We start from the raw sequence: 26,837 nt of genomic DNA, 5'->3' as shown, positions 1-26,837 counted from the left end.
AGCATCTGGAAAACCACAGAGGGCTTCAGAACGAAGTTGCATAAGATGAGGAGCTCTTTAAAATATATGCATGCATCTGTGTCTCTGTGTGTGTGTGTGTGTGTGCGCGCACCGGGGTATTAAAAAAACAGAAAAACCAAATAGAGTGTTTGAGGCCAGCGTCTCAGTTGCAGAAAATGGTGACTGAGTGAGCCCTCAGCTTCACAAACCCTCTGGCTCCTCCAGCATCCTGCGGTGCCCTGTGTCCGTGACCCTCCCACATCTTTGTTCCTCACCATGCCCCGCTCCTGAGTGCCAGCCTGAGACTGTTTACTCCTTCCCTCCATCTTTCTGAGGGATATGATTCACACGTTTTCAGATTTATTTGAGCAAAACGCAATAAATATGCCGCTTCAATTTAAACTGCTGGAATGAAGCCAGGGCTTTTAATGAACCTGGCCTGTGCGATTGAAGTGGTCCAGGATCTCAAAAGCTCTGGGCACTGTTAGATTATACACACAGACATCCACACACACATATCTCCCCCCACCTCCCCTTCCCTTGGGGCTCTGTGAGTCACATACGACTGCAGGTTTTTCAGATTCAGCTCTGGTTAAAATTAGCAAAAGCCTTTATCATTCAAGAAGAGGAAGGATTCCGATCACGGCTGCTGAGAACTGCCATATTTTTCTTGTATTTGCTGCATCGACCTATTACAATTTAGCTTTATCTGTTATTCTTTGTTTCCCTAAAATATAGTAGCAGGGCTTGGTCCTGTCAACACTGAATTTTAATTACAAGTTCATGAAGATCACTGCATTAATCTGTAGCTGCACCATCATGGATTTTGTTTCCATGCGGCTGGCATCTCTACAGTTTCAATCATTTATAGTGATGTTTTACAACAAGGTCTTCTCTGAGCAAGGGACTAGTTTTGCAAGCTTCAACAAAAGATGTATTTCAAGCTGCTGTAAACACCTTGTTTTAGTTATCTGAGCAGGTGACAAAGGGCTTTCACATCAAAATCTGAAGGCATATAACTCACATGTGGATATATAAAATCGACAACCAGTTTCCCTTAATTCACAAGGCGCATTCATTTAAAAAAAAAAAAAAAAACAAAAACAAAAAACAAAAACAAGGAAAATGAGTTATGGTATAGTAAATATGGCCCATGTCAACTCAGCAGGAAGGTTTTGGCCAGATCCCAGGAGACACAGGACCAAAATTGCCACGACCCATGGGAACAGGCCTGCTCTGGTAGAAATACAGTGTCACTGCTGGAGCTCCACCATTCCTAGTGGGCCCAAACCAAAGCGGAGGCGCATTGCCAGGGCCACATGGAAAAATCAGAGGATGTCAATTCTCCTGTGCCTCCATCTGTGGATAATTGGTTGCACACTAAAATTCACAAGGAAAATTTTGTTTTAGATAGATGATAAAGAGAACAAACAAAAGACAGGAAATTAAAATTTATGTAAACATAGTGTTTCCCAGAGCAACCATAAATGAGCCACATTGCATATATAGACGAAGGCATAAAAGTTAATACCATGTGCAGCAATACCATACACTACGTAGGTACCCCTGGGACTGTGTTACATTAGCTACGGGACCCATCATTTTGAATGGTTTGACTTTTACGATTTTAAAGCCTCAAACACAACGTTGCAGCAATGCCAGGTGGGAATAGGGCATTTGCTGTTTGTTTGTTTGCATGAAAAGGGAAAGGACTGTTTGAATAGAATGAGAGACAAGCCGTAACTTTTCTCCCTTTGCATACCAGAGACAAAGGTTGCAGGCTTAGATCTCAGAGACATCTGAGTAGTTTTGCTGGGGTACTCCTTCTCACTGATTTAGTACTCATGAAGTGAGATGGCAGAAGTAGACAACAGCTCTCCTGCTGAGATAGGGCAGTGTCTGCTCAAACAATGTATTATAGCACAACAAAAAGCACAAGGCTTTTCCCTAAGTAAATGTGGGAGTGCAAAAGGGATTGACTTAGCCATGTAATGTCAGTTCTGAAATGCCTAGACTGCTTGGAAACATGCCTTCAGCTTGCTCTTCTATTTTCTGCAAGTGGTTATCCTGAGTTTGATTCTCTGCTCCCTCATGCAGTTGTTGACATCAGTAACATGGGTGTAAAATGTCACCCGATCAGAAGGCAGCCAGCATTCACCTTGCATTTGTATTCATGGCTATACAAGGAAGAGGGGAGCACCAGGTCAGGCCCACTGAGATCCACAGAGATTACTTTGTCAGTGTGGGATGTTTATATTCTGATGGGGTGTTTTATAATCTACTTTTAAAACTCTGCCACAGCCTATTTGTTCTTTCTGGTTTCATGGCAGGGCAAATTGGAACATAGGAACTGTTGTGGTTTCCACCGTCACAGTTTTTAAATTTTTTTTTTTTTTTGGGGGGGGGGGAGTTGTTTGGGGTTTTTAATGTTTGTTTATTTGTTTGTTTGAGGGTTTTGATTGTTTTTGTCTGTTTTGGTTTTGATTTTGGGTTTGGTTTTTTTAAGGTAAAGAATTGCATCTCCCACCCCTTCATCTTTTTGCTCAAAATTTCCAAAATGTAAAGCATTTGGTCTAGGATCAGAATTGTGCTGCCAAGTCTGCTCACCCTCTGGTGCAGGCACTAGTGCTTTCCCATGCCACACAGAATCCATGCCTGGGAGCAAGTGCCCTTCCTTTCTGTCTCACACCAGTCCCAGCTTCTTGCCATACTGAGGCACATACATACATCTGTTACAAGACTTCCTAAGGGCACCCCGTCTGTGGTGGGTTGACCTTGGTCACCTGCCTTGCACCCACTCATCTGCACTGTCACTCCAACTTTTCAACCGGACAGGGGGATTTTAAAAAAAGAAAAGTGAAAAGGCTTGTAAAGATGGCAGTTGAAAAAAGTTAACAGTGAAAATTTGTGCTGGACATCATCCATCTGTGAAGATGACATGATGAATGTCTAAGGTTTCCAGAAATAATGTGAGCTGCAGGAGGGAACAAATACATCACATGATCTAGGTACACTGCTGCAGTGAAACCTGGGCTTGCACCCCTTGGCCATCAGCACCACCTACTGACACCTTCATCTGCTGGGTACCTCTGTTCTGCTCCATCCTGACAGTACAAGACCAAGCTGTGTGGTGTCACCTGGAGAGCTGATCCATCTGAGTCCCCATTCCTGTGCTCCAGAGGAGAGGCGCTGCTTCCACCCATCTTAGCAATAACCTTGAGATGGAGTCTGTGTTAGGGAACTGGCTTGGGGAACAGGAGTGTGACACATAAAATCATAGAATCATTTAGGTGGAAAAGCCCTCCAGGATCATGAGTCCAACCATTCCCCCAGCACTGCCAAGGCCACCACTAACCTATGTCCCCAGCTGCCACATCCTCACGGCTTTTAAATCCCTCCAGCAATGGGGACCCCATCACTGCCCTGGGCAGCCTTTTCCTGGGTGCCAGATCTTGACAACCCTTTTGATGAAGAAATTTTTCCCAACATCCAATCTAAATCTCTCATGGAACATGAGGGCATTTCCTCTTGTTCTATCACCAGGCTGCATGTCTTGCTGACTTGCTGTTAAGTGGTGGTGAGATTGTGTGCCTGCCATTCTTAAGTTGACTTCTGAAAGTTTGTGTGGTTTGGACTAGCCAGTGGGGGTAACTCAGGGGCAGTTAATTGTACTCAAGCATAGGCATCTAGCTCAAGTGGCATGAAGTGACCTCTGGAGATGTCTCCTTCTCTCTGGTGATCATCTGAAACACTACAATAATTTAGCTTAGACACCACTTAGTGATTTGAAAACATTTTGCGTGTTCCTGCTTCCTATTCCATTTTTTGTTCTTAACATTTTTTTTTCCTTTCTCTGTCTACTGATGTAGCTCATTGCTCATTTTGTATGTCTAAGTTACTTGCACAGTTGGGACCCCAGCCTTTATTGAAGCCAAACACTTCATCCAATTAATAATAATAAAAAAAGGAGAGTGATATACTCTTCGTACAAAAAATTAAATTTTTTTCTAATTCCTGTTCAGTGGAAACAGCTCATTTCTCTTGGAATGCAATTGAAATGTCATTAATATTTTCATTAGCATGATGACTGATGATACAAGGCAGACAAGTAGATTTTGGGGCTAGGCTGATAAATGTTCATGACATTTTTGTAAGTCTGTGCTAAACACTCCAGAAGTCACATACCGAGTAGTTCCAGATCGTTTAAAAAAAACAGAAGATATTTCCCTCCCCCTTTAACTCCTGGAATGAGAAACAGCCGCACAGCAATACAGAAATAGTACAGCAAGCCCTGGAAATGCCCACCAGTTGCTCAACACTTTTTTCTTCGTTTAAACAGTTAATCTTCATCAATGAAGATATTTTACTCATGCGTCTCTGACATTTCATGGGGGATTTTTTTTATCTCTGAGGATTCACAGCTCTAGATGAAATGGCTTTTTTTTTTTTTTTTTTTTTTTTTTTTTTTTTTTTTTTTTTTTTTTGTGGGAAGGAGAGAAGTTCCTGTGGATAAACCCAGCTTAAAACGAAACCATAACTTGGGCTGCCTCAAGAGGCTCTTTTTTTTTTTTCGAGAGGTTGAGCTGGATTTAAGTGATACATGGGCGTAAGTCATCATGATGGTTTTGTTTCCAGAGTATGTTACCAACACTAGATGAGCAATGAAGAATGGATAAACGAGAGAGGACAGGAAATGTTAAGCTTAGTTAGTTGTCTCATCATCCTGAGATATATTGCCTTTTTTGCTCTGAGATAGTTTCAAACACAAACACAGATAAAGCAAATTATGTGCTTAGGAATGGCTTGTTCTTCTATCAGTTGGATAGGCTATATTTGTTTCATTGATTTCTTCTGTTCAGAACAGCAATTGTAGAGCTGGATCCTGTAAGTTCCTGTGTTTTTCTCTCACCTGCAATTTTAGATTGCAGATTTGACAGTATTATTATTATTATTAATAACAATACTAATAATACTAATAATAAATTTTATGCTCTGTTTGCTGGAAATACAAATATATGCTTGCTTCTTTATCATGTGAAGCCAAAGACCCTTGCCTTGGCACAGGAAAATAAAATTCCTAATTTTCAGCCTGGGTAACAAATCCATCTTAGAGGATCAGAGGATATTTCCATGGTTTAAGTTTTCTGCCCATACACCTTGATGCCTAGCATCACAGCCATTTTACTTCCTGCTCAGGGAAGAGTTGACAGGATATTTTTGTGCTGCTCCTTCATAGGTGACAAGGGGATATTTACAGTGATGAGATATTTCCCTACCCTCAAGAGACTCTGGGACAAGCAAGAATGAAGGCTCAGGACTTGATTCACTTGCTCACACATAGTTGTCAACTGTCAACTATGAGTTGATGAGATGCCTAGAGTATCCTGCCTGGCCTCCAGCTGCTCTTGGAGAAGGGCAGAGGTCTTGTTTCAAGCCCTTTATCATATCTGCCAGCCTCTCTTGGATGTTTCAAATACCTCAGGGCATTTCAAATACAGCCAGGTGCCTGAATGGACTTCAGACTCCTGGCCCAGAGATGCACCATCCACATTTGAGTCTTTCCTTTTGAGTGGGAGGAATTTACACTTGAGTGATGATTTGGCCACAGAGCTTCAGGGGGAGGATCGTTGCTCTCACCCAAATCTGGATATCCACAGCATAAGATTTCTGCCTGAATTGGATTTCTCAGCTTTCGTTATGGTCAGTGAAAGTTTAGTTAATGGAGCCTGGAACATAAATAATCTTGCACTAAAGCAGGCCCCATTTTTTCAGCTGAAACACCCACTCCACTCTTCTGGTTCCACTCATTTCATCTTTGTAGCCTTAAATACATAGCTCTTGTGTAGAAACATGAGTTGCTGCCTCCTAAAGTGAGGAACCCACTATTCCCTTTTTTATTGAAAGAAAACACTGTCAGGAGGGTGTTAAGTACAAATACATAGATTGTTTATGAAGAGAAAATTCAAACACCGAATTTGATTGAGCTGTTTTCCTGGGCACTTGCCCCAGTAGGAAAAAACAAGGCCTGAGTTTCTTTTTACATCAAATTGTTAAATGAAGTCCCTTTAGATTTCTTCTTTCCAGAATTCTGTATTTTCTGCAAAACTTACAGGGCCAGCTTTTACAAACAATTGTCTGAAACTGAGACCTATCCTCGTGTCAATCTGTACTGGGACACAGAGTCCTGAACAAAGAAAGTACACTCTTGACCTAATTTTAGGCATAAACGTTGAAGAGCTTGTGCATGTCAGTTTCCTGATATTAGTTGTTTTTTCCATGGGGCTATGACCTGACCAAATTCTCAGTCAGAGCCAGAATTTCAGCAGATTCTGTCTCTATTCCATCTTTGCTTTTATACAATAAAATTCTTTCATCCTAGGAAAGAAGTCATAATTTTTTTTAAATATCTTTGCTTGCATAATCTTTGCTTCATCGTGATGCTATCTCAGAGAGGATGTTTAAAGAGAACATATTCCTACCCTGATCCTCCAGTCTGTATTTTGTCTGCCTGGTGCTATAAAATAAGTGTATAAGGCTATGGGGAGAGCAGTTCACTGCTTGGAGAACCTAAAATACTCTGGTTTGGCTCCAGTAAATGTGAAAACTGAAGACATGCTTGCACCAAAGCCATGAAGAAAATCTCTGCAAATTTAGAGTGACTCAAGCATAGATGTGCAACCTTGAAGCTGATAGCATAGCTGCAAATGTCAGTGGTTAAGAGTATTTAGGCTTTTCCATGTATGCTCTTTCTTCTGCTTCTTGTCAATCTGCTTTCCGCACATCTGTAATAAGTGATTTCCCTCCTCCAGCTTTTTTCCAATCTATTCTTTGTCTCCTATTTCCATCTATTTCCCTATTTCATTCCACTTTGCACTCTTCACCTCTTAAACCTTTTCTTCATCAGTCATATCCCTTCTTGTGTCTCTGCTCCATAGAGGCACTCTCTGACCTTATTAAACCTGGTGTCTCTGCCATCCTTCTTCCACTGTTAAAGGAAGCAGTCTCCAGCAAGAATTTTAATGAAAAACACTTTGAGTAAAATATTTCCTTCAGAATTTTCCTTTTAAAAGAATGTAAAACTGAAGATTTAACATGATGGTTTATATCAGAACAATAGTATGTCACTGGGGTTTTTAACTGGATAAAAGCAAAAGGATGAACTTCAAGGGAAATTCTGATTTCCCTATCTGACTGGCTTTCCTCCATTCACAGAAACACTGAGCTTTTTAAATTAAGCCAAACATTGTAATGTGTTTGATAATTTTCACATATTTTAGTAGTTTTCAAATGCTGTTTAGCTTATTTGTTGCTAAGTTTAATTGTCAATAATACTCACGAGTTTACCTATACATCTGTTTAAACAGATTTCAGTTTTCATAATAAAGTCAATTACTGTAGTTTTCATCATGAAAGGTGAGAAAACATCCCTTATCTATTCATCTAAAATAAAGAAGAAAAGAGAAGAACAATAGATGCACTCCCTGTGTGCATTATTTTTCATCTCCATTGCTGATAAAGAAAGCACTCATTTAATGATGAATCAGCATTAAAATGGGATGAATGGACTCAGATTTTAAAACAAAGTCAACATGAGACCTTCTAAAAGTAAAACCTCCTCTGTTACAGTGGAGTTTTACCACTTCTGGTTTGCAGGGTCTATGGAGACTCTTATTAAGTACTGAGATTTCACTTCAAATGCATGTCATACTCAGAGTATTTCTGATTGTATGAACTGTGGCACAGCTTATTACAGATAAAGAAGGAAAATGGAATTGCTTTGCTGCCCTGCCCAGCAGGGAAAATGATAACTTAGAAATCCGCAGCTTTGGATGTTTTCGTCAGCCCCGTGACTTTCTGCCTATCCACCTGTCCCCAAGTACCTTTGTGGTTTCTCAGCCACCTTCACCTGCAGCTGCAGTGAGCAGAGAGGTGTGGGCCCCTTGGGGGATCAGTTCAGATACTACTGAACTAAGTTCCAGGGTGGAGGTTCTCCCCTGGTACTCTTCTTCTCCTTTTTAGTAACCAGATGGATTTCTGGGTTCCAGCAACATCCCTGACACTGTTTACTTCTCTAATATAGACATCACCACAGGACTGCTTAAGTTGGTGCAGTGCAAACATAACATTTATGTTAAAAGAGAAATATATCAGCCTTAATTCATGCAGCAAACATATATTTTCTTTTGTTAATGCACACACAGAGAGAATGAAGCTGTTTCTGGAGGAACACTGTGTTTCCTTAGTGAAGGTCTCGGCTGAACTTGGTTCAGCAAGACTTTTGCTATTTTGATAACTTCTCTTATTTTTGATCACTGTTTGTACCATGGATGTGCCTGAATAATGACTCCCATCATAACACCTGCCCAGCCCTTGCGCATCATTCGTCCTCCCCCCGCTGGCAACTTGACTCTTCTGGCTATGCTTCATGCCCGCACTCTCCTACCAGAGCTGCCAGTGTCCCATTTAATCTATGATAAATACAAACTGCTCCCAACCCTACTTGCCTAGGGGATATCAGCTCTATCTGCCACATTTAAAAATTATCATCCCGGTTGTTTAGAAAAACAACAACTCAAAATACCACCCTTGACTTTTCTCATTACTTACAGACCAGAATCTCCCCATCTGTCTTTCCTCAGCTGTGTTCTTGAGAAAGAAATCCTGTCTTCTGTTTTCTTTCTCCCCAGTGAGCAAATCCTCATCCACTGTGACAGCTCCTCTTGGAATGACTACTTATTCTAGGTGGTTACTTGCTCCTACCTGGAGATCTTTTCATTTCTTCCCTTCAGTGCACCTAATGGCTTTTCATATTTTCTAAAACAGAGCCCTTTGTCTCACTTTTCCACCCACCTATCCTCCCTCAAACAATGCTTTTCATTTCACCTTTTTCACAGATTTTCATTTTTGTACTATCCCCTCTGTGAGACAATTTAGTTCTTCATCACTGTGTACTAACTGATTCATTTGCTGAGATATTTAATGGCAAATTTAATTTCTCCATCCCTGTCAGCAGTCTCTGTCTGTCTGTCTTAAGTCTGTCAGTCTCCAACAACTGTAAACTGTAATTTTTTGTTCAACCTAAAGTTTCAGTCTTCAAGCAGGAAAAGCTTTTGATTCTGAACCTTTTACCTTAAAACGCTGTTCAAAAGGCCTGAGAACTCAGAGCATTTGACTCTGAATTAGTCTTTTGACCCCTCGAGTTTTCCTTTCATTAAATTTACTTATTGCTGTCACCCACATATAACTACTGTGTTCTTCTACTTTGATCCAACTTCCACAAAAATCCTAATTTCACATGTTCATTACTTACTGGCAAAAAAAACCAAACCAAAACAAAACAAAACCAAAACAAAACAAAAGCACAAAAAGCCAAGAATTTCGCGGCTTCTTCCATGATATTTTGGAATTCCAGTCCCACTCTCTTTGAAGGGCTGGGGACCTGGGAAGGGCACAGAGTGGGTCTGGAGGAGACAGGGCAGGAGCACTTTTACAGTCCAGGAGCACTTTTACAGTCACCTTGCATGACTGTCCTGTGCTGCCCTGGACTGAGAACTGCTCCCACCAGCTCCATTAAGTGTTCATCTTGGAATTCACTAAAGGCTGAACTTCCAGGCACACAGACTTCATTTTTAGCGACTGAGGCTGCATGTCCCTTATCCCTCAGTCACCTAATTCACCCTGGCAATATGTAGAGGAAGAAAAAGGGCTGTGATTCTTCCTGTACTGGTACAGGAAAGACAAAATCCAGAGCAAAACCAAAAGGCAAAGAAGAGCAAGACTGCATCTGCCAGGAAGACTAATTCACCACAAATATGAAAAAGACACAGGAGACTGGTCTTTTAAAATTCAAGTTGCAGGTGATCACCCTTTTAGGCTGCAGCCCCAGGATCATGGAGCTAATCTCCTGTGATGAAACCTCACCTGCAGTGATGTGTCCAGCTCTGGAGCCCCCAACATTAGAAGGATATGGACCTGTTGGTAGAAATCCAAAGGAGGACATAAAGGTGCTCAGAGGGCTGGAGCACCTCTGCTCTAGAGCCAGGCTGGGAGAGCTGGAGGTGTTCACCTGAAGAAGAGAAGGATCTAGGGTACTTTTGAGGCCCTTCCAGTAGCTAAAGGGGCTCCAAGAGAGGTGGAGATGGACTTCGGAAAGGGCCTGTAGTGACAACACAAGGGCTTCACACTGACAGAGTGAGGGTAAGATTAGATACTAGGAAGAATCCTTACTTACATTTAATGGCTGAGCAATGGAATCTTGAGACTTGTCCTGATGATCAGAAAAATAATGCTTTCTTACCCCATTCTCCTGGGTTTTAACCCTTTCATTGATAATGCTGACAACTACATAGTTACCAAATACTCATGCCATTGAATGTAGCGCTGTGTCATCACATGCAGTCCCTGGGATCCTTGTTCCCAAACTGGAAGAGGATCTGAAGCCTCCCGACAATCTCGTATCTGCACAGAGCCACAGCAGTTGCTCTGCTTGCTGAAGAGATGCTTTGCCAGTCTTCAGGTATTGCAGCTGTTGTCAGCGTGCTTCCTGTCAGGAAACACAATTTTCTTCATAAAGAAGTGAAGAGGAAGACTCACACTCCATTTCTTGAACACAGACAAAGAGATTCACCCAAGTAGAAAGCAATGGCAAGATGCATTTAACCTCATTAGTTTCAGTAGGGCTGACTTTGTACAATCCATCAGTGTACAAATACATTAGGGGAACTAAACTATTTCCACATCTCATTTACATAATGGATGGGATGTGAAATGAGTCCTATGGAGGAGAAGTGCCCTGGAGGCACTAAAGTTTATCACAATATGTAAGAGTTCTTTTAGATCATCGCATTAAATTTCCACTAACAAGATAACAAATTAATTGTCTGCATTACTGTACTAACCCAAAGTGGATAAAGTATATGATTTCAGCAAAGGAAGACAGCTGTTTAAGACAGCTTGGTGGTTATAGAAGGCAGAAGAGATTAGTGTGTCTCAGCATTTGTGTGCCATGATGCCAGCCCTCCTCCTGCCCCTTTAAGAAAATTTGCTCTTCTCTAATCTGATGGAGGACTTGAGCTTTATTAGTGAAGTGAGGGAGAATGAGTAAATCAACTGTATCAGATAAGCCTCAGGACATCTGGAAATTGATCATTCTGCAGAAATAAGCACTCTGTGTTTATTAGCTGGGAGTTCATCACTATCACTTCTTTTTATTCAATTCCTAAGAGATTTCAAAGCTATCATCATAGTATTAGCTCTTCTGACTGTGCTACTGGAGATAAAGATCACAAGATCTATCTAATGATGGCTTTCTCAGTCTCCCTCTTTCTTTCTCTAAAGCTATTCTGATTAAAAAAAAAAAGTAGCAAAATAGCTAGAATGAAATAAAGCAGACTTCATCTCTTAAATTTTTGCCTGTTGGCAATGGAGGTAATTTTTTTTTGTGTGTGTGTTATTATTCCACAGGCATTTGGTTTTATTCAGAGGGACACATTCTGCAAAAGAGAAAACCCCTCTTAGAAAAGGTGGAATTTGAAGTTTTTAATGTGGTGGTGGAAAAGGGAGGAAGATAAAAGGACTTAAAGTCATAAAGCAGTGCTTTACATTGAAAGTACAGTTATTTTAAATGATAATACACGTCAAATAGAACCCAGGGAAATGACTTCAATAAGTAAGAAAGATAATAATATTACTTTAAGAAGAATAATTACTTTCCTTAACTACATTTATCACATAGTAATTCAGTCTCCCTTCTGGAATATGATGCAATGCCAAACGTTTGACTGATTTATTTAAAACCAGCCTTAAGAAAAAGATTCACCAAGATATGAGATTTCTTCTGGTTCTTTATTCCAAACTGTGGAGTTATCAAAATGCAAATACTATGACTAACTGCATGTTTAGATGTGCAGTCCTGTACAGCTGCATTGCATAGCATCATTGTGCAAAGACACTGGGAGGAAAAAAGCCATCTGTAAGAGTTTTCCAACAACAATGGTCAGACGCATAAACAATTTAAGTATAGCTGTGCATTTCCAGAAATTTGTGGGGAGTACAAATCCAATCCAATGAACTCACTAAAGAAGAATCTTTCCTACCAGAAGCTTCACTGAGATCAATTTTTATCAGCTGATTTTCTCCATTTTCCAATGGCCAATTAACATTTATTATCTCTTTTGGACTGGCACTTTGAGTTCCAGCCTGGGCACACATTGTACTAGATTCTGTACACAGATTAAAGAAGAAAAGGTGCATGTTGTCCAAGAATCTTTCTGTGCAAGTACATGATGAGAGAAAACAGATGAATGCAAGAAGGGTGATCATGATTTAACAGTAAAGCAAGGCAAGTAAATTAATCCATTTGGACAGAGCCCTGCACAATGCAGTTGGACCACATTGCTTGAAAAGTTAGCAGCTAATAACAATAATTACAAGATCTTTAAAATTAATGTATTAATATCAGTTAGAGCTCATAAGTTGCTTAGCCAGTGAATGAAAAATGCAATAAATCTTTAAGGAAAGGCGAATTTCAAGTCAGCATTGTCTTCCCTCCTACACAAACTTTCTGCCAGTTTATCCTCAACAAGAATTGTGCTTCTCCTGAATCACCTTTTTCCTTGTGAATATGGTGATTATTTCTTTGTAATCATACCATCACTGATTTTTTGATAAGCTGCTTCCTGTCTGCCTCTGCTTTAAAGCTGTCCTTTCCCCATACCCTTTCTTATTATATACATACTGATTCATTTCCTTCCTGCTTTGCTGTCCATTGTTCACTTGCATCTGCATATAGTGTTGTCTGTGCTATCAGTAGGACTCAGGGGAGTTAAGGGATGGGTCTTTCATGGGATGAAAAGGGTTCTAATTTGGAGGAAATGCACAAAGATTAACAGATAGGTGAAAAATAAGGTCAGAATCAGGCCACAAGTGTACATCGTAGAATCCTAGAACAGTTTGGATTGGAAAGGACCTTAAATACCATCTTGTTTCAACCCTCCTGCAATGGTCAGAGACACCTTCCACTATCCCATGTTTTTCCAAGGCCCATCCAACCTGGCCTTGGACACTTCCAGGGATCCAGGGGCAGCCACAGTTTCTCTAGGCAACCTGTGCCAGGGCCTCACCACCCTCTCAGGAAATAATTCCTTTGTAATATCTAAAACTCCTTTCTTGGAATTTAAATCAGTTCTGCGTTGTCCTATCACTATCTGGCTGTGCAAAAAAGTCACTCCTCAGATTTTTTCTCAAGCTCCCTTCAAGTACTGGAAGGGGCTATATGGTCTCTGCAGAGCCTTCTCTTCTCCAGTCTGAATAGCTGTCATCTCTTCTCAGCCTATCTCCATAGCCAAGGTGCTCCAGCCCCCACAGAATTTTCTCTCTTTCCAGGGCAGTGCCAAAGGATAAAATATACTGGTTTAATGAATGAGTGTGTGAATTTTAAGCTCCTACTTCCCTGTGATAGTGTTGCAAATTATTTTCGCCTGATTCATGGATGGGTTGAACTAGGGCCTTCTCTTAACTAACGCCTTCTGAACCGAGTGCTCCAAAAGAGAAGAAAAAGTCCAATGAGAGGTGATGACACTATGCCAGCAGCTCTATCCACTGAAGGACAGATGTTCCACTAGTGCAGTATGCAGCAAAGCCTTGTGAGCAAATTCCTGCACCTCTGTGTGTTTCCAACAATGCCTTTGAATCTCTGCATTCCAGTATCCATGAAAGAAAACTGATGGTTCTCTCTATTGACTGCTCCAGATCCATAACTGACTCTTCTTTCTCAGTATAGATGAGGGTTTCAGTGAGGTGAGGGAGCCAGGCTGAAGAAACCAAGCTCCTAAAACAACAGACAGATGTCTGAACCCATGATTCACCAGTGATGAGCTGCAATTGGGCCATGTAGACTTTGAAGTAATTCATTACATTTGTATCTCTTCTGTATGGGTAGGACTTTCCTCAATGATTTGTATGACCTTGCTAAACCCAGATAGGTGGTAATTGAGCAGCAACTACTTCTTCAGCAGAATCAGAATAAAAATATTGAAAGTATTGACTCACCCCAAAGGCAGTGAGCAGCACTTTGGTCTTTGACCTTTAAGCATCCTAGGGTAGTCAATAACCTGGCTGTTAGATGCTATGCCTGCCACTGATTTTGATTTGGGAGTAGTTTAACCTTGAACCAAGATCTAAGTAACCACGGCAACAGGAAGTTGGCCTCTCCATCCAAGGAGTGGGGATCCATAAATCAAGGTCTGTAATGCAAACACTGTGTGCAGGTAGAGACTTGAGAGGATAAGTGGTTTGTGGCAGATTACGTTTGAAAAAATGAATGATTGTCCCTTGATATGTTGAAACACAGCTTCACAGACTTTTTTCTTTTTTTATCAATAGAGGTCAACAGGTTACAGCTGCACATTTTCATACGGTTTTTATATAGGCCCTTCAGTTTACTTAGAACCAGATGTTGAATTTAAGAGGTTGTTAGCATTGTTATGTACCATATGCACGTGCATATATGTGTGTGTGCATTGATACATGCACCCAAATGTGCACATTTCTTTTGCACCCACTACACTCACGAATAAATATTGCTAAGGCACAAACCCAAGCACTGTGTAGTGGTGAAAACTCAGGGGTGCATACACACAGTTCCAAAGGGTAATTACCTAGCCAAATATCTCATTCTATAGGACACTGCTTTATTCAATGTATAGAGCTCACCTAATGAACAGCTATTTGGGAGCTGGATTTTCCTTTTGCTATTCAGTGCATGACATCATGTCTCATTTATTCCAAATTTCTAAGCCTTGGTATGAATAGATGAATGTTTCATGAATGTTGATAATTTTATTTTCACAGGACTGCTCTTGAGATGAGGGGTATATTATTGTTCTCATTTGCACTAGAGAAGCCAAGCAGAGAGAGATTGAAGTTTGTTGGATACAATTTGGGATGCTAAATACTAGATTTGAAGCTCTGGAAAGATGTGTGGTCTAATGGGCAGTGACTGCTCTGTTTATCTCCACCAAGCTGTGACCTGTGACACAGTGTCACTTATGACAATTTCTGCCCTTTCTTGCCTCCCTTAAATCCATCAGCTGATATCAGGTCATGGTTTCATCAGTTTTATCCCAAACTGGCCCATTCTGTAGCCCCATCTTTCAGACTCTTCTTACTGTAACATTTGATATGCCTGAATCTGATAGAGCTCTCTTCCACAATTTCTGAGACAAGCCACAGATCTGCTGATATTTCTCGTTTTATGTGCAAGAAAAATAAGTTCATAGGGACTGTTCATGGCAGCTCCAAATAGCAAATACAAGGAATTTTTGTTTGGTGTATGGAGAAGCTGAGCACAGAGAAGAGACACAAAAGAGAAAAGAGTCTGGAGCACCAGGAGCAGCTGAGAGAACTGGGGGAGCTCTCAGTCCGGAGAAAAAGAGGCTTGGGGAAACCTTCTGACTCTCTACAACTCCCTGATCCGAGTGTGCAGCCAGGTGAGGGCCAGACCCTCCTCCTGGTGAACAAGGGACAGATCAAGAGGAAAGCTGTGCCAGGGGTGGTTTAAATGGCATACTGACAAAACTTTCTTCATAGGAAGGGTTGTCCAGTTCTGACGCAGGCTTCCAAGGGCTATGTTGGAGTTCCCATCCCCTGGAGGGATTTAAAAGCCGTGTGGATGTGGCACTTGGGGACATGGGTTAGTGGTGGCCTTGGCAGTGGTGGGGGAACAGTGGGACTTGATCTTAGGGAGCTTCCCCAGGCTTGATGATTCTGTGATTGTAGGTGCACCTGTGGAAAGTATTGAGGAACCACCAGGTGCTATCTAGGTGCAGTCAGGGGTAGCAGAGGGGGTTCAGTGCTGCAGGGGATAAAGGCCCCCACCTGCTGACTTGACCTGCTGTGCCAGGAGGTTCACTGCTGGCCTGGATCAGGAATATTGTGGAGATATGCAAAACCAGATCAGAGTGGCAAATCAAACTCCGCAAAGATGTCAGGAGATTTTCATGATTGACCAAGAAGCTCCTGAGTTATGTCAGGTACAAAAAGGAAGCAAAAGAAACATGGAAGCAGCTGACCCAGAGAACTAGAGCTAAATGGTTAAAGCATGGCAGGGTGGGCTTAGCAAGCCAAAGTCCATCTGGAGTTGAATCTAGGGCAGGAGATCAACAAGAAATGTTTTGACAGGTACAAAAGGCAGCCAAAATAGCCTACAGAAAATCAAGTCTGTAGGGTCCCTTGCTGAATGAAACAGGGACCCTGGCTGAAAAAGATCAGCATAAGACTGATCGTTCTCTTTGCCTTTACCTCTGCTGGTAAGACTGGCCTTTGAGGATCCCAGGCCTGTAAGACTGATTTGGAAAGAAAACCTACTCTTGGAGGAAGATCTGATTAGGGAACAGTTAAATAAACTGGACATGCATAAATCCATGGGATTTGGCAGGATGTACCCAAAGGCACTGAGGGATCTGGCTGGCATCACTGTGAGGCTACTCTTGGTTGTTTTTGAAAGGTTGTGCTTATCAGGAGAGGTTTCTGAGGACTAGAATAGAGGAAATATCAGTCCATTAAGGTCTAGAAGAAAAAACAAGGAAACAGTAAGGCTGTTTAGTCTCACCTCAATTCCTAGAAGTTGATGAAGTAATTGTGAAGCACATTTCCAAACATATGAAGGAGGAAAAGATGACCAGGAGTGGTTATGACAAATCTGTGAAGGGAAAATCATGTCTCACCAATCTCATCTTGACTTTAGCAAGAGTTCTGCCACTGAGTTCTATCAGCTTTTTATAGGCAAAATTATGAAACATAGGCAGGATAAACGTACTCTGAGATGGACTGAAAGCTTGCTGGTCTCAGAGGGTTGTGATGAGTAACACAGAATCCACTTAGGGACCAGTCAGTAGAGGTCCACCCCATGTTTTGGGGACTAAAAACTTTTAATATATCAATTAATGAGCAGGGTGACAGGGTAGAGAGCACCCTCAACAAATCTGGAGAATTTCAGAACTCAGAGTAGTGGCTGATATGCCAGAGGAACATGGACACATGGGAGAAAATCCAGTCGAAGGCCTCAAAGATTATTAAGAATCTGCAATATCTATCTTATGAGGAAAGGCTCTGAGAGATGGGATATTCCACCTGGAGAAGAGAAGCCTCAGAGGGATTTTTCCACATATGCAAATGTTTGATGGGAAAGATTAGAGAGAAGGAGCCAGATTATACTCAGTGCTGCCTAGTGATAGGACAGGAGTCATTGGGAAGAAGTTGAACCATGTAGATTTACTGAAGGGATGAACAGGTTGTAGAGAGAAGTTGTGGACTCTCCCTCCTCAGAGATATTCTCATTTGGCCAGATGTGGTCCAGGGCAGCCTTCTCTGGATGACCCTGCTTGAGCAGGGTGAAGTGGACAAGGTGGTTTCAAGAGGAGCTTTTCAACCCCAGCTGCTCTATGATTTTTTTTTAATCGTTGTATAATTTAGTTGCCAAAATCCAATGCATTTTATCCGAGGCTCATATGCAGGTTAAGATGTGAAAAAAGAAGGAATTTATGAAGGATTATCTCTGATAAATTAATATCTGCCCTAATCATGTTGAAGCACAACATAACAGAGACTCGGAGAGGTTTTCAAATTTCCATGCCAACAGTTTAAATTTCACATATTTACAAGCACACAAAATGGTTACACACTATAAGAGAGTTTGAGAAGTACTGTTAGTGGAGGAATTTGCCAGTCGTAGTGCATAACTTTTATTTTTCTGAAATATTTATTCTCTGGGATTTTTTTAACCACTTATTTATTCTGCATTGCAAACTGTAGGTAGAAAGATCCATGACAAAGAACTCTTTCTTTTTTTACCTCACTTCCCTTTGATGAGCTGCAAGGCAAATTTAATTAGGAAGGGAATTCCTGAAAAATAAATGTAATGTGATTTGGATGGGAATTGCATATTGAGGTTGTTTCTGATGCCTGCTCCTTACTCAGATGAAACACCTACTAAGTCAGGTGTTTATAGCAGAGAAGTATGTAACAATGTATGGAGAATGAGCTACACAGGAAATGATACGTCAGCATTCCCAATAAACAGAGTTATGAAGGATATCTGTCTTCATATAGGTATCAGAGCATATGTGGTTTTTTGGAAGAAAAATTACTAATGTGGAATGTTTTGTTGATTTACCATTGTTTATAGAGACCAGTGATGGTACATTCTTTAGCAAAATTATCAAAAGATAATCATAATTAATACCCTTGCTAGTATCAAGACTGTATTACAGATACATCTACAAGGAAATATGGAAATATATCGATGTAGTGAGGACAGCAACTAACTTCTCTTTTTTAAGATATATCCCCAGACACGTTACAATACTTATGCAAATTTTGTTTCCCCAGGAATTGCAGGTCCCCACTTAAAAGCAGACCAGACTTCACTTCATGGTAAAATGGAAAGTTCTGCCTGTACTGTGATGACCAGAAGGAAACCAGCAGCTGTTGACAGTGTTGCAATGCCAAGTCCAGTATTATCTCTCCTACCTTCATCATCAGCAACATCTGAAGCAGGTAACGCTGTTTTCACTCCACCCCCTCTGTTTCTTCCCCATCTCCTTCCTTCTGGAGCTGTAAAATATGTTCACCTAATCATCTTTCTGATTGGAGAAGTACCTAATTTGCAAATGGGAATATTTAATGTGATAATCACACTCTAGCATTTCCAATGCTTTCTTACCATGGTAGTGTATCTTGGCACATCAAATCTATTTCATTCACATACCACCACTGGTGCAATAATGAGGACAAAAGCAGCACCAGCCTGTATGGGCTAGCAGGACACCCTGAAGCAAGACTCCTGGGTTCCTTCCTCGGCCCCATTCTTCATTTCTTTTAAGTGCTCCCATCCCTGTAGCATGAACAAACTGAATACACAGTGAATGGCTGAGGAGCAGATGAGATTCCTGACAGCATCCTTCAGCAATTTTAGCGCAATTTTCTGTCTTGCAAAATCGTCTGGGGCAATGATCAGTGATTTAGAATACCAGAATAAATTTCAGAATAGCATCCTTTTCTATCAACTTATATTTTGTGCTTCTATTTTGAATCAGATCAGAAAGATGATACCTTTATACTTTTGGAAATTGAGCCAAGTCATACAGGCATCATCATGCCTTTTCTTGGGCATGGATAGAGAATTTAATCTTGCATTTTTTCTTAGTTTCCAGCAAATGGGGAATCCACAGTTCATTACTCTACATGCAGCCATTAGGAGTTTCATAGTCTTGTCAAACTTTTGATGTCACATTCACAAAAAACATTAGTATCACTGTTTAAAGAATTATTGTATATTTAATAATTCAACTGAAAGTGCTGTTTCAGCTCACTTATTTTTATTTCCCTCTCACTTCCTGAGTAAATCGTGAAAACAAATTTCATGCTGCAAATTAATTTCTGTATAGACAAATGTTTATATTAAAAATATTAGGATTGTCTGTTTAGTCTTTAATACTTTCCTACATATAAACCAAGGACAGATTTTTAAAGCAGCAGAGAAGAAAAGCACACAAATATTTTATGATCCGTTTCAAGATGAAAGTGTATGCTTGACTGCAGAGTTCATTCTTTCCATTTTCAAAAGTCTAATTAAATTGTTGGTTTATCTGTAGCCCAGATGTTGAAGTAATTTAGCTGAAAACTGAAAGAAACTGTGTTAATGGGAAAACAGGACAGTGCTATAGGTTTCCTGTAATTAATAGGAAGCTCTTTGAAAATTCTTCCATTCAAATCAAGCCAACAAATTGACCCCAGCTTTGAGCAGTCTCTTCTGTGCCATGTTCATGCAAGTGGCCTCAGGCACCTCCAAAGGGATGGAGAAATGACAGGCAGCAAGAAGGATTTTAGAGCTTCAGACATAACAGAGCCATCCAGAATAAAACTTATGGGGACAATGAAGAACATCGAAGCAGTCTGATCTACCTGGGCTCACCTCCTTGTTCATAATCACTCTGCTGGAGTGGCTCTTTCAGCCTCCTCTAAGCTACCCTTGGAAACATGTATTTTTCATAGGAAAAGCTCTCTTTGCTTCAGAAGCTGTTTCCAGAACCATATCATTCCTGCATGGCCTCCCAGCATGGCCTGCAGCCATTTCAATTTGTGAGACTGAGCCTCACTGCACCTGTGGACCCTGAGGAGGGGAGAAACACCAGACCTCTGTGTGTTTCATTTGAAATATGTAAAGCTGTGGTTTAAGGCTAACATTGGTTCTTGCTTGTTTTGGGGCATCTAGGTGAGGTTGGTTGCAGAGTGGGGAAAGGATGAAGCAAAAGTATAAAAGCTTGTGCTGCATTGTGCGTTTCTAGTTTCTCTTCATTTTGGGCTGGATTTTGCCTTCGTGGAGATAGGACATGGGGAGGTGGAGGGAGATCAATATACCCAGGTAAAAATTGTCCCCCTGTGCATCTCTGGTGCCTGGAGGCTGCCACGTGTTCTATCACCTCCATGGGAGCATACTCACTTTTTCATATGCAAGCATGCAGACATGAAGCTACTGTTATCCCCCTCCTCTTCAACCCCTTCTAAAGGAATTCCACCAAATAGATCAAGACAGAAGTCTTCCTCCCAAAGCAAGATTCCCATGTTCAAACAGAAAAATATGGGCAGGAAGATAAAAAAAAATCTAAGACCAACACAGACCAACTTGGGTCCAGGGTTGGGCAGGGTCTGTCTGGATAAAATGGAAAAAATTCTTAGCTTTGGCTTTCAGCAGAGCAGTATATCACATGGCAATGTACAAAATTTTTTTTATATCAAAGATTGCTCACCAAGAGCTTCCAGATGAGTTGATAACACATAATGGCTCTCACTTCAATAGTAGTTTACTTTGGCAGATCTCCCTGATATTTTATCATAGGCACACCTCATCAAAGCTTTCCCCTGCAGACCTGTCAGACTGTTTCTGCATAGTCTTCCTACACCAAATGTAGAATCAGATGTCCCTGAAGTTCAATAATCAAAATTATGTTGGGTTTCCTAATATCTCGTTTTAAAAGCCTGACCTGAAAGCATATGTACTTACTCAGTACATGCATTCTGACTACTGGCAGACTGTAACAACTGAAATGATTTCTAGAGCCTGCAAGTTCAGAGGCTTGCTAGGAAGAAAGCAAAAAAAAAAATACTTCTAACTTCTAACAAGCTCCTTGAGAAAGCCATAAACACCCCAAAGCATTTACAAAGGAAAAATTAGTGCAGTAAGCCAGCACAGAACAGCACAGGTTTTTTTTTCGAAATGTGAAAATGCATTTCAGCACAAAAATGAACAGACTTGTGAGCTTGCAAAGTTTTACAAGGGCAAAAAAATGTATCTAAACATGAAGTGAGACACTGAAAGTGGTGTTCAGCTCATACATTTACATGCAGGAGAAGCAGCCTACCCATAAGTGCCTGCCTATCAGTTAACTTTGGAGAATTGGGTAGTTTGGCAGAAGACGGGTGCCAACCTTTGCTCCACTCGGGCAGTGTCTGTTCAGAATCAGGGTCCACACAGGACTCTTAGCCTGAGTGGCCTCTTGAGGGCCTAAGACACTCACTGGGTTTCAGGATGAACAGGAGCGTTGTATTGTTCTTATCCAGTATCAGGACATCAAAACAATGTGCAAGGTCATCTTGAATTCCATCAAGTTCCCGCTTTAGACTGTAGAAGCTGAGATTGTCCTCTACCAGTTGTGTAGACCAGGTCTCCATTGACCACGTGCAGGTGGTAACACCAATCTGCAGAAACAACTGGCTACATATAAAGCTCAAAAAAGACACAAAAGTTTTGCAGGTACTTGTCTAACGTTTTATTTCAATTTTTTTCCCCAGTTCCTTGGCTTACTTTCTTCCCAAGGAAAATTGAGAGTAAAGCCAAATCTTCTGGTATCATCATGATACTTTGCAAGCTTTCCTGCATTTCTGCTATATTTTCCACTGTCAACCACCAACTGAAATATTTCAGTTTTATTGTCAGAAAAAAAAAAAAAAAAGCACCTCAAATATTAGAATTTTGGAAAAAATATAGGACTTTAAAATGTGCCCTGACAATAGAAATAAAAGGCAAAATGTGGACAATGGATTTGAAGGATGTGCCAAATGTTTGATTTTTTAGATCTTCGGACCTGAAGCTACTCTCAGGATATGGGAGGAACTCAAAGGATTTGAATGCTTAATGCTGAAGTTATTTGGACTACTTATGTCAATCACCAGTGAGGACAGATGAGAATAATCGTTTTCTGTGACAGGGACTTAACCTTTTTTGATCGAATGTCTGGGAAATAGCTTGCTGCCACTTGCCTTTAGGGATCTTGAATCCACAGTTTTTAGGGGTGACCTACTTGGGAGGAATTTTGTGCAACTAATTAGCTTCTCTTGAGCAACTTGGATATTTCATTTCCTTTCTCTTTTCCTTTGGTAGGAAAATGACTGCATTCCTCTTTTCTTTTGTCCTTTGTGAACCACAAACTGCAAATGGGTTTTATTTTTCTTTTCGGTGTGGGGAGTGGGTTACATATGGAAAATGTATTTTGTTTTGTAATTAATGAAAACCAGACTTTGGGAAGTTGGCCATCTCAGGTCTTTATTTATAAGAGAGCATATGTCTGTGTTTTGTTTATGACTCACTCCTCCTTCTTACATTGTAACTTGGTTTTGTTTACACAAGATCATCACTGAATCCAAGCAACATGGTGGTGTATGAGCCAATAATTTATGGTCTCCAAGAGGGGAGGCCAGTGAATGAAGTTTATATGCTGAATCTGTCACAGCCCATAGGGAGTAAGAGGAGATCCTACACCTTGACAGCTCCTGGTTATCTACAGAAAATGCTACAATAGCAACATTATTTAAACTACTGCTGGAAGATTAGTCTGTTAGCCATGAAGGCAGAGATAACCCCCAATGAACCTTTCTCAAAATCTTGCCTGCTCAGGAAACTTTAATGATTTCAAACCTAAATGACTGCTTGACAGTCAGGTGTAAATTAAGTTTGCAAGTAGATGTGGGCTGAGGTTAATTTAGTGGGATGTTTTATTCTTTACCAGAAAAGAAATTCTGAGTTCCATCATTTCTTTCCCAGCAGCGCAGAACAGATATGTTAGGAGTTAAAGGGAGCACCAGTTATTGCAATAGCAGAATTAATACATTCTGTTTCCCTCACAAAGGGGTAGTTACTTCTAATCTGCGTGCAAATCCTGAACTCTGAACAGATGCCATGTTCAGGAAAGGACAATGAGACAATTTAGGCAAAACAAGCAAGGTCTCATGTCCTAAGCAAAGGACGAGGAGCCAAGAAATTCTGGGTACTCTTCCCAGCTCTGACAATGACTCACAACGTGACCTTGGCAAGAGACTTAACTACTTTGGACTTAATTCAGATCTAAAGTAAGTGACCTGAACCAGGAGTAAGCTTACTTTGGGGGCCATTAAAGTCAATTATATGACTGAGTAATTTCAGCTAGTATCTGAAGAGATGATAGTACAGAAACACAGGCAGGCTAATGAATTTGCCACAGATGAAGTGACCCACACATCTTGTCTCTGCCCACTAGTTTCAGCAACAAACACTTCATACTAACTGGCATTCATGACAAGAATTAAAGGCTGAATTGAAGATATCAGGATTATATCTTTGGGGAACAGAAGGTTTAATGGTTAAGTTGGGCCAATATGACAGCTATGCTAAGCTTCCTTCTCACATATTAAAGGTTGAAAAATGAGAATTAAGCAAACTCATGCTTAAATGTTGCTGTAGCAAAAGATTTGTTGCTCTAGAAGAGGGATCAGGCAGAGAGAAATCTCTGGAGACTACTTATATCGAAGTTGTACATTGCTTGACGTACCTGTTTCTCTCCTTGTCTCCCAACAGCCAGCTCACCTTTGAAGAAAAGGTTCAAGCGCCGTGAAATTGAAGCAATCCAGTGCGAGGTGCGCAAGATGTGCAACTACACCAAGATCCTGTCCACAAAGAAGAACCTGGATCATGTGAACAAGATCCTGAAAGCCAAGCGGCTGCAGAGACAATCAAAGACAGGCAATAACTTCGTGAAGAAGAGGAGGGGGCGTCCTCGGAAGCAACCCCTTTCCTTTGACGAAGACTCCAGAGACCAAATGCCCGTTCTAGAAAAATGCGTTGACCTTCCGAGCAAAAGAGGTCAGAGATCAACACTCAACCCTTTAATATTGGAGCAAGCAGCCACTCAAGATACAATCATGGCCACCATCGAGGCTGTTATACACATGGCTCGAGAGACGCCACCACTGCCACCTCCTCTGCCTCCTCCACCCCCTTCACTCCCTCTCCCTCTACCCCGGGCACCCCGGGTTGGAAAAAGGAAAAACAAGTCCCCACAGGAGGAAGAGGAAGACGTGAAAGTGAAGCGGCACCGGAAAGGCAGAGGGAGTGAAAGCGAAGGCCTTGCCTAAGGCCAGTGCACCTCATCAGATGTTGGGTGCCCACAGAGGAGCACGCCAGGACTGAGGGACAGGAGGTGCACCATCCGCCGCACCCCTTTGGCAGCACCAGACTGACCTGTCCCTTCAGCAGCCAGAACTCATTGCAGAGTGCTGTGCCAGCTGGAGCTCGCATCTTTCCTCTTCATCGCTTTGACCCAAGCTCCCCCCTCAGGAAAAGAGGGGGGAAAGGCACGGGAAAAGTGGGGGATACAGGGGAGGAGGATGTGTGTCAAAGCTGGAAAAAGCATGAACTCTGCCGAGTTTCAAAAACTAATCTGAATCTCAGCATTGCTGTTCTTCTACCATACCCAGAGGCGGGAAGTCATCCTCGCAGAGAGCTGAACATTGTCACTAAGGGTGCATGCTCAACTCTGATTCTGTTTGGTGGGCCAGGTGAAACTAAGAGTAACTTTACCATAGTATAAATCACTGTAAAAAAAAGAAAAAAAAAAAAGAAAAAAAAAAAAAGAAAGAAACAAAGAAGAAAAAAAACCCAACAAAAAATAACATAATTTTCTCAACTGTGATATTGGTTATTACCTATTAATTTTTTTTTCCAGTTTTATATACCTACCAGGCTTTGGGACATGATAAGCCAAAATGCCTGGCTCCTGATAGAACTATATATTTCTTTCTCATTTACTTGCCTAGTTACAACAAGCTGCAATATAGGCAATAGAAAATTAGAGCCTTACACGCATGCACACTCATTCCGAGTGCTATCCCAAGAAACAATGGATTATCACAGCATTTAAAATAAGGTATACACGGATATTCTGTTACAATAGCATGTTCATATGAAGCAACTTGGCAATGGCATGTGAAAAAGGGGTCATCCATCAGCCAAGTTGTTTTGATGCTCGGTACATATGAGTAGAGGACAGCAAGACACTTCTGGGGAATAGTTATAGTAAACACGGTAAAAAAAATCACCAAAAAAAGAATATAAAAAATAAAATAAAAAAAAATAGGTCATTAAAAAAATAGAAATAAAAACAGGGCCCAAACCTACCAAGTTTTTACCATCTGCAATTTCGAGTGAAATTAACGGGAAATCCAGAATATGAATAATTTGCATTGGGTAGCAATGCCTTGATATTATCTTTTAAAGAAAATAGATAAAGTAGATTGTTTAAAAAAACTCTAGAACAAACCCTATGGATAATAGATCCTTTCTTGGCAATTATTTCTGAAAAAAAAAAAAAGAAAAGAAAAGGAATAAGTGTTCTTATCTGAAAATAGAAATAAAAATGTTCAAAGGGTATCACCACTGCAATTGTATTAATGCCACTTTGGACATGTTCTCCAAGTTGTGGTTGCCTTAATAAACTAAAAAAAATTTTTTTTTGTACATAATGTAATTATAAAGCTCTCAGTCTGCATGGATGCAAACTGTGTGTGACAAATCGTCTCTTTAAATGGTCAGTTCAAATTGTACATTACTCATTCGAGTTGTCCGTTAGCCATTGATTAAACTTGGGTAAAATACCCAAGCTCTATTTCCACAACCCAATTAAATTGTTTAGCTAAAACAAAGACTGAACAAAAAGCTGTTCCATTGCAGTGTCAATGCTTTTAAAAAAGAAAGTCTATTGTTGAAATTTGAAATAGCTAATTTCAACTTTATTTTCTTTCTTTTTAAATCCTGTGGTGCACTCAACACCTAGCATGGCAAGATGGATAATAAAATGGGAACAGGGAGGGAAGATTCCACCAAGGGAGGCAGAATTGGAATTGCTTAATGGTTCACAAGCCAAATGCTATTCCCTTTCTCGAGAAATCTTGAACTGGTTTATTGCCAAGGAAGCTTCATATAGCACGACACTAAAAAAATAAAAAGTAAAAAAAAATTAAAAAAAAACAAAAAAAAAAACCAAAAAAAAAACCACAAAAAAGAACAAAAAGACAACCACAAGAAAACCCCACCAAAAAAAACAAAACAACAAACCCAACAAAAAGTCCCCACAAAAAAATATTGTGTTTCTATTCTGTTATTTATTTACAAAAATCGTATCAAGACTATGGTGTTAGAGGAACACTGTAAACATACAACTCGTTGTTTTTTAGAGACTGATTTTTCTTCTGTGATAGCACCTTAGCTTATTAAAACTGAACGCATATGGGGATAGGCTTGCGTCGGGGAGCTGGAAGAGGGGATGTATTTTTTTTTTTAAGACTGGAACAAATTTTGAGGTCCTAACTCCTTAAAACTATAAGAGGGATCGCAGAACTTTGTTTCCAATTTGTTTTGCATCATTCATTATACCTATTTTTGCTTTTTTTTCCAATTAATGCAGCTTAGAAACAAATTGGCTGGTTGCTCGTTCTGTTAAAACCAATTTTGCTTTTCAGCTCTCTTGAAT

At 40.6% G+C, this 26,837-nt stretch overlaps 1 protein-coding gene across 3 annotated transcripts in view; it reads left to right on the top strand.

The window, feature by feature from the left end:
- SETBP1 (SET binding protein 1) overlaps positions 1-26,482 on the top strand; it is a 264,740-nt gene extending 238,258 nt beyond the window's left edge. For all 3 annotated transcript variants that reach the window (XM_066180876.1, XM_066180875.1, XM_066180874.1), the window contains 2 exons: positions 18,388-18,555; positions 23,888-26,482. In XM_066180876.1, the coding sequence (XP_066036973.1) occupies positions 18,388-18,555; positions 23,888-24,444 (725 nt within the window). In that variant the 3' untranslated portion in view covers positions 24,445-26,482. The remainder of the gene's footprint in view (positions 1-18,387; positions 18,556-23,887) is intronic.
- The last annotated feature ends 355 nt before the right edge of the window (positions 26,483-26,837 follow it).

The sequence above is a fragment of the Chamaea fasciata genome, unplaced genomic scaffold (assembly GCF_029207755.1).
Source record: "Chamaea fasciata isolate MVZ Bird 193981 ecotype frontalis unplaced genomic scaffold, bChaFas1.0.hap1 SCAF_4, whole genome shotgun sequence".
Classification (NCBI taxonomy): domain Eukaryota; kingdom Metazoa; phylum Chordata; class Aves; order Passeriformes; family Sylviidae; genus Chamaea; species Chamaea fasciata.
The sequence above is the reverse complement of the archived record's forward strand: the minus strand, read 5'-3'. Positions and strand labels throughout refer to the sequence as shown.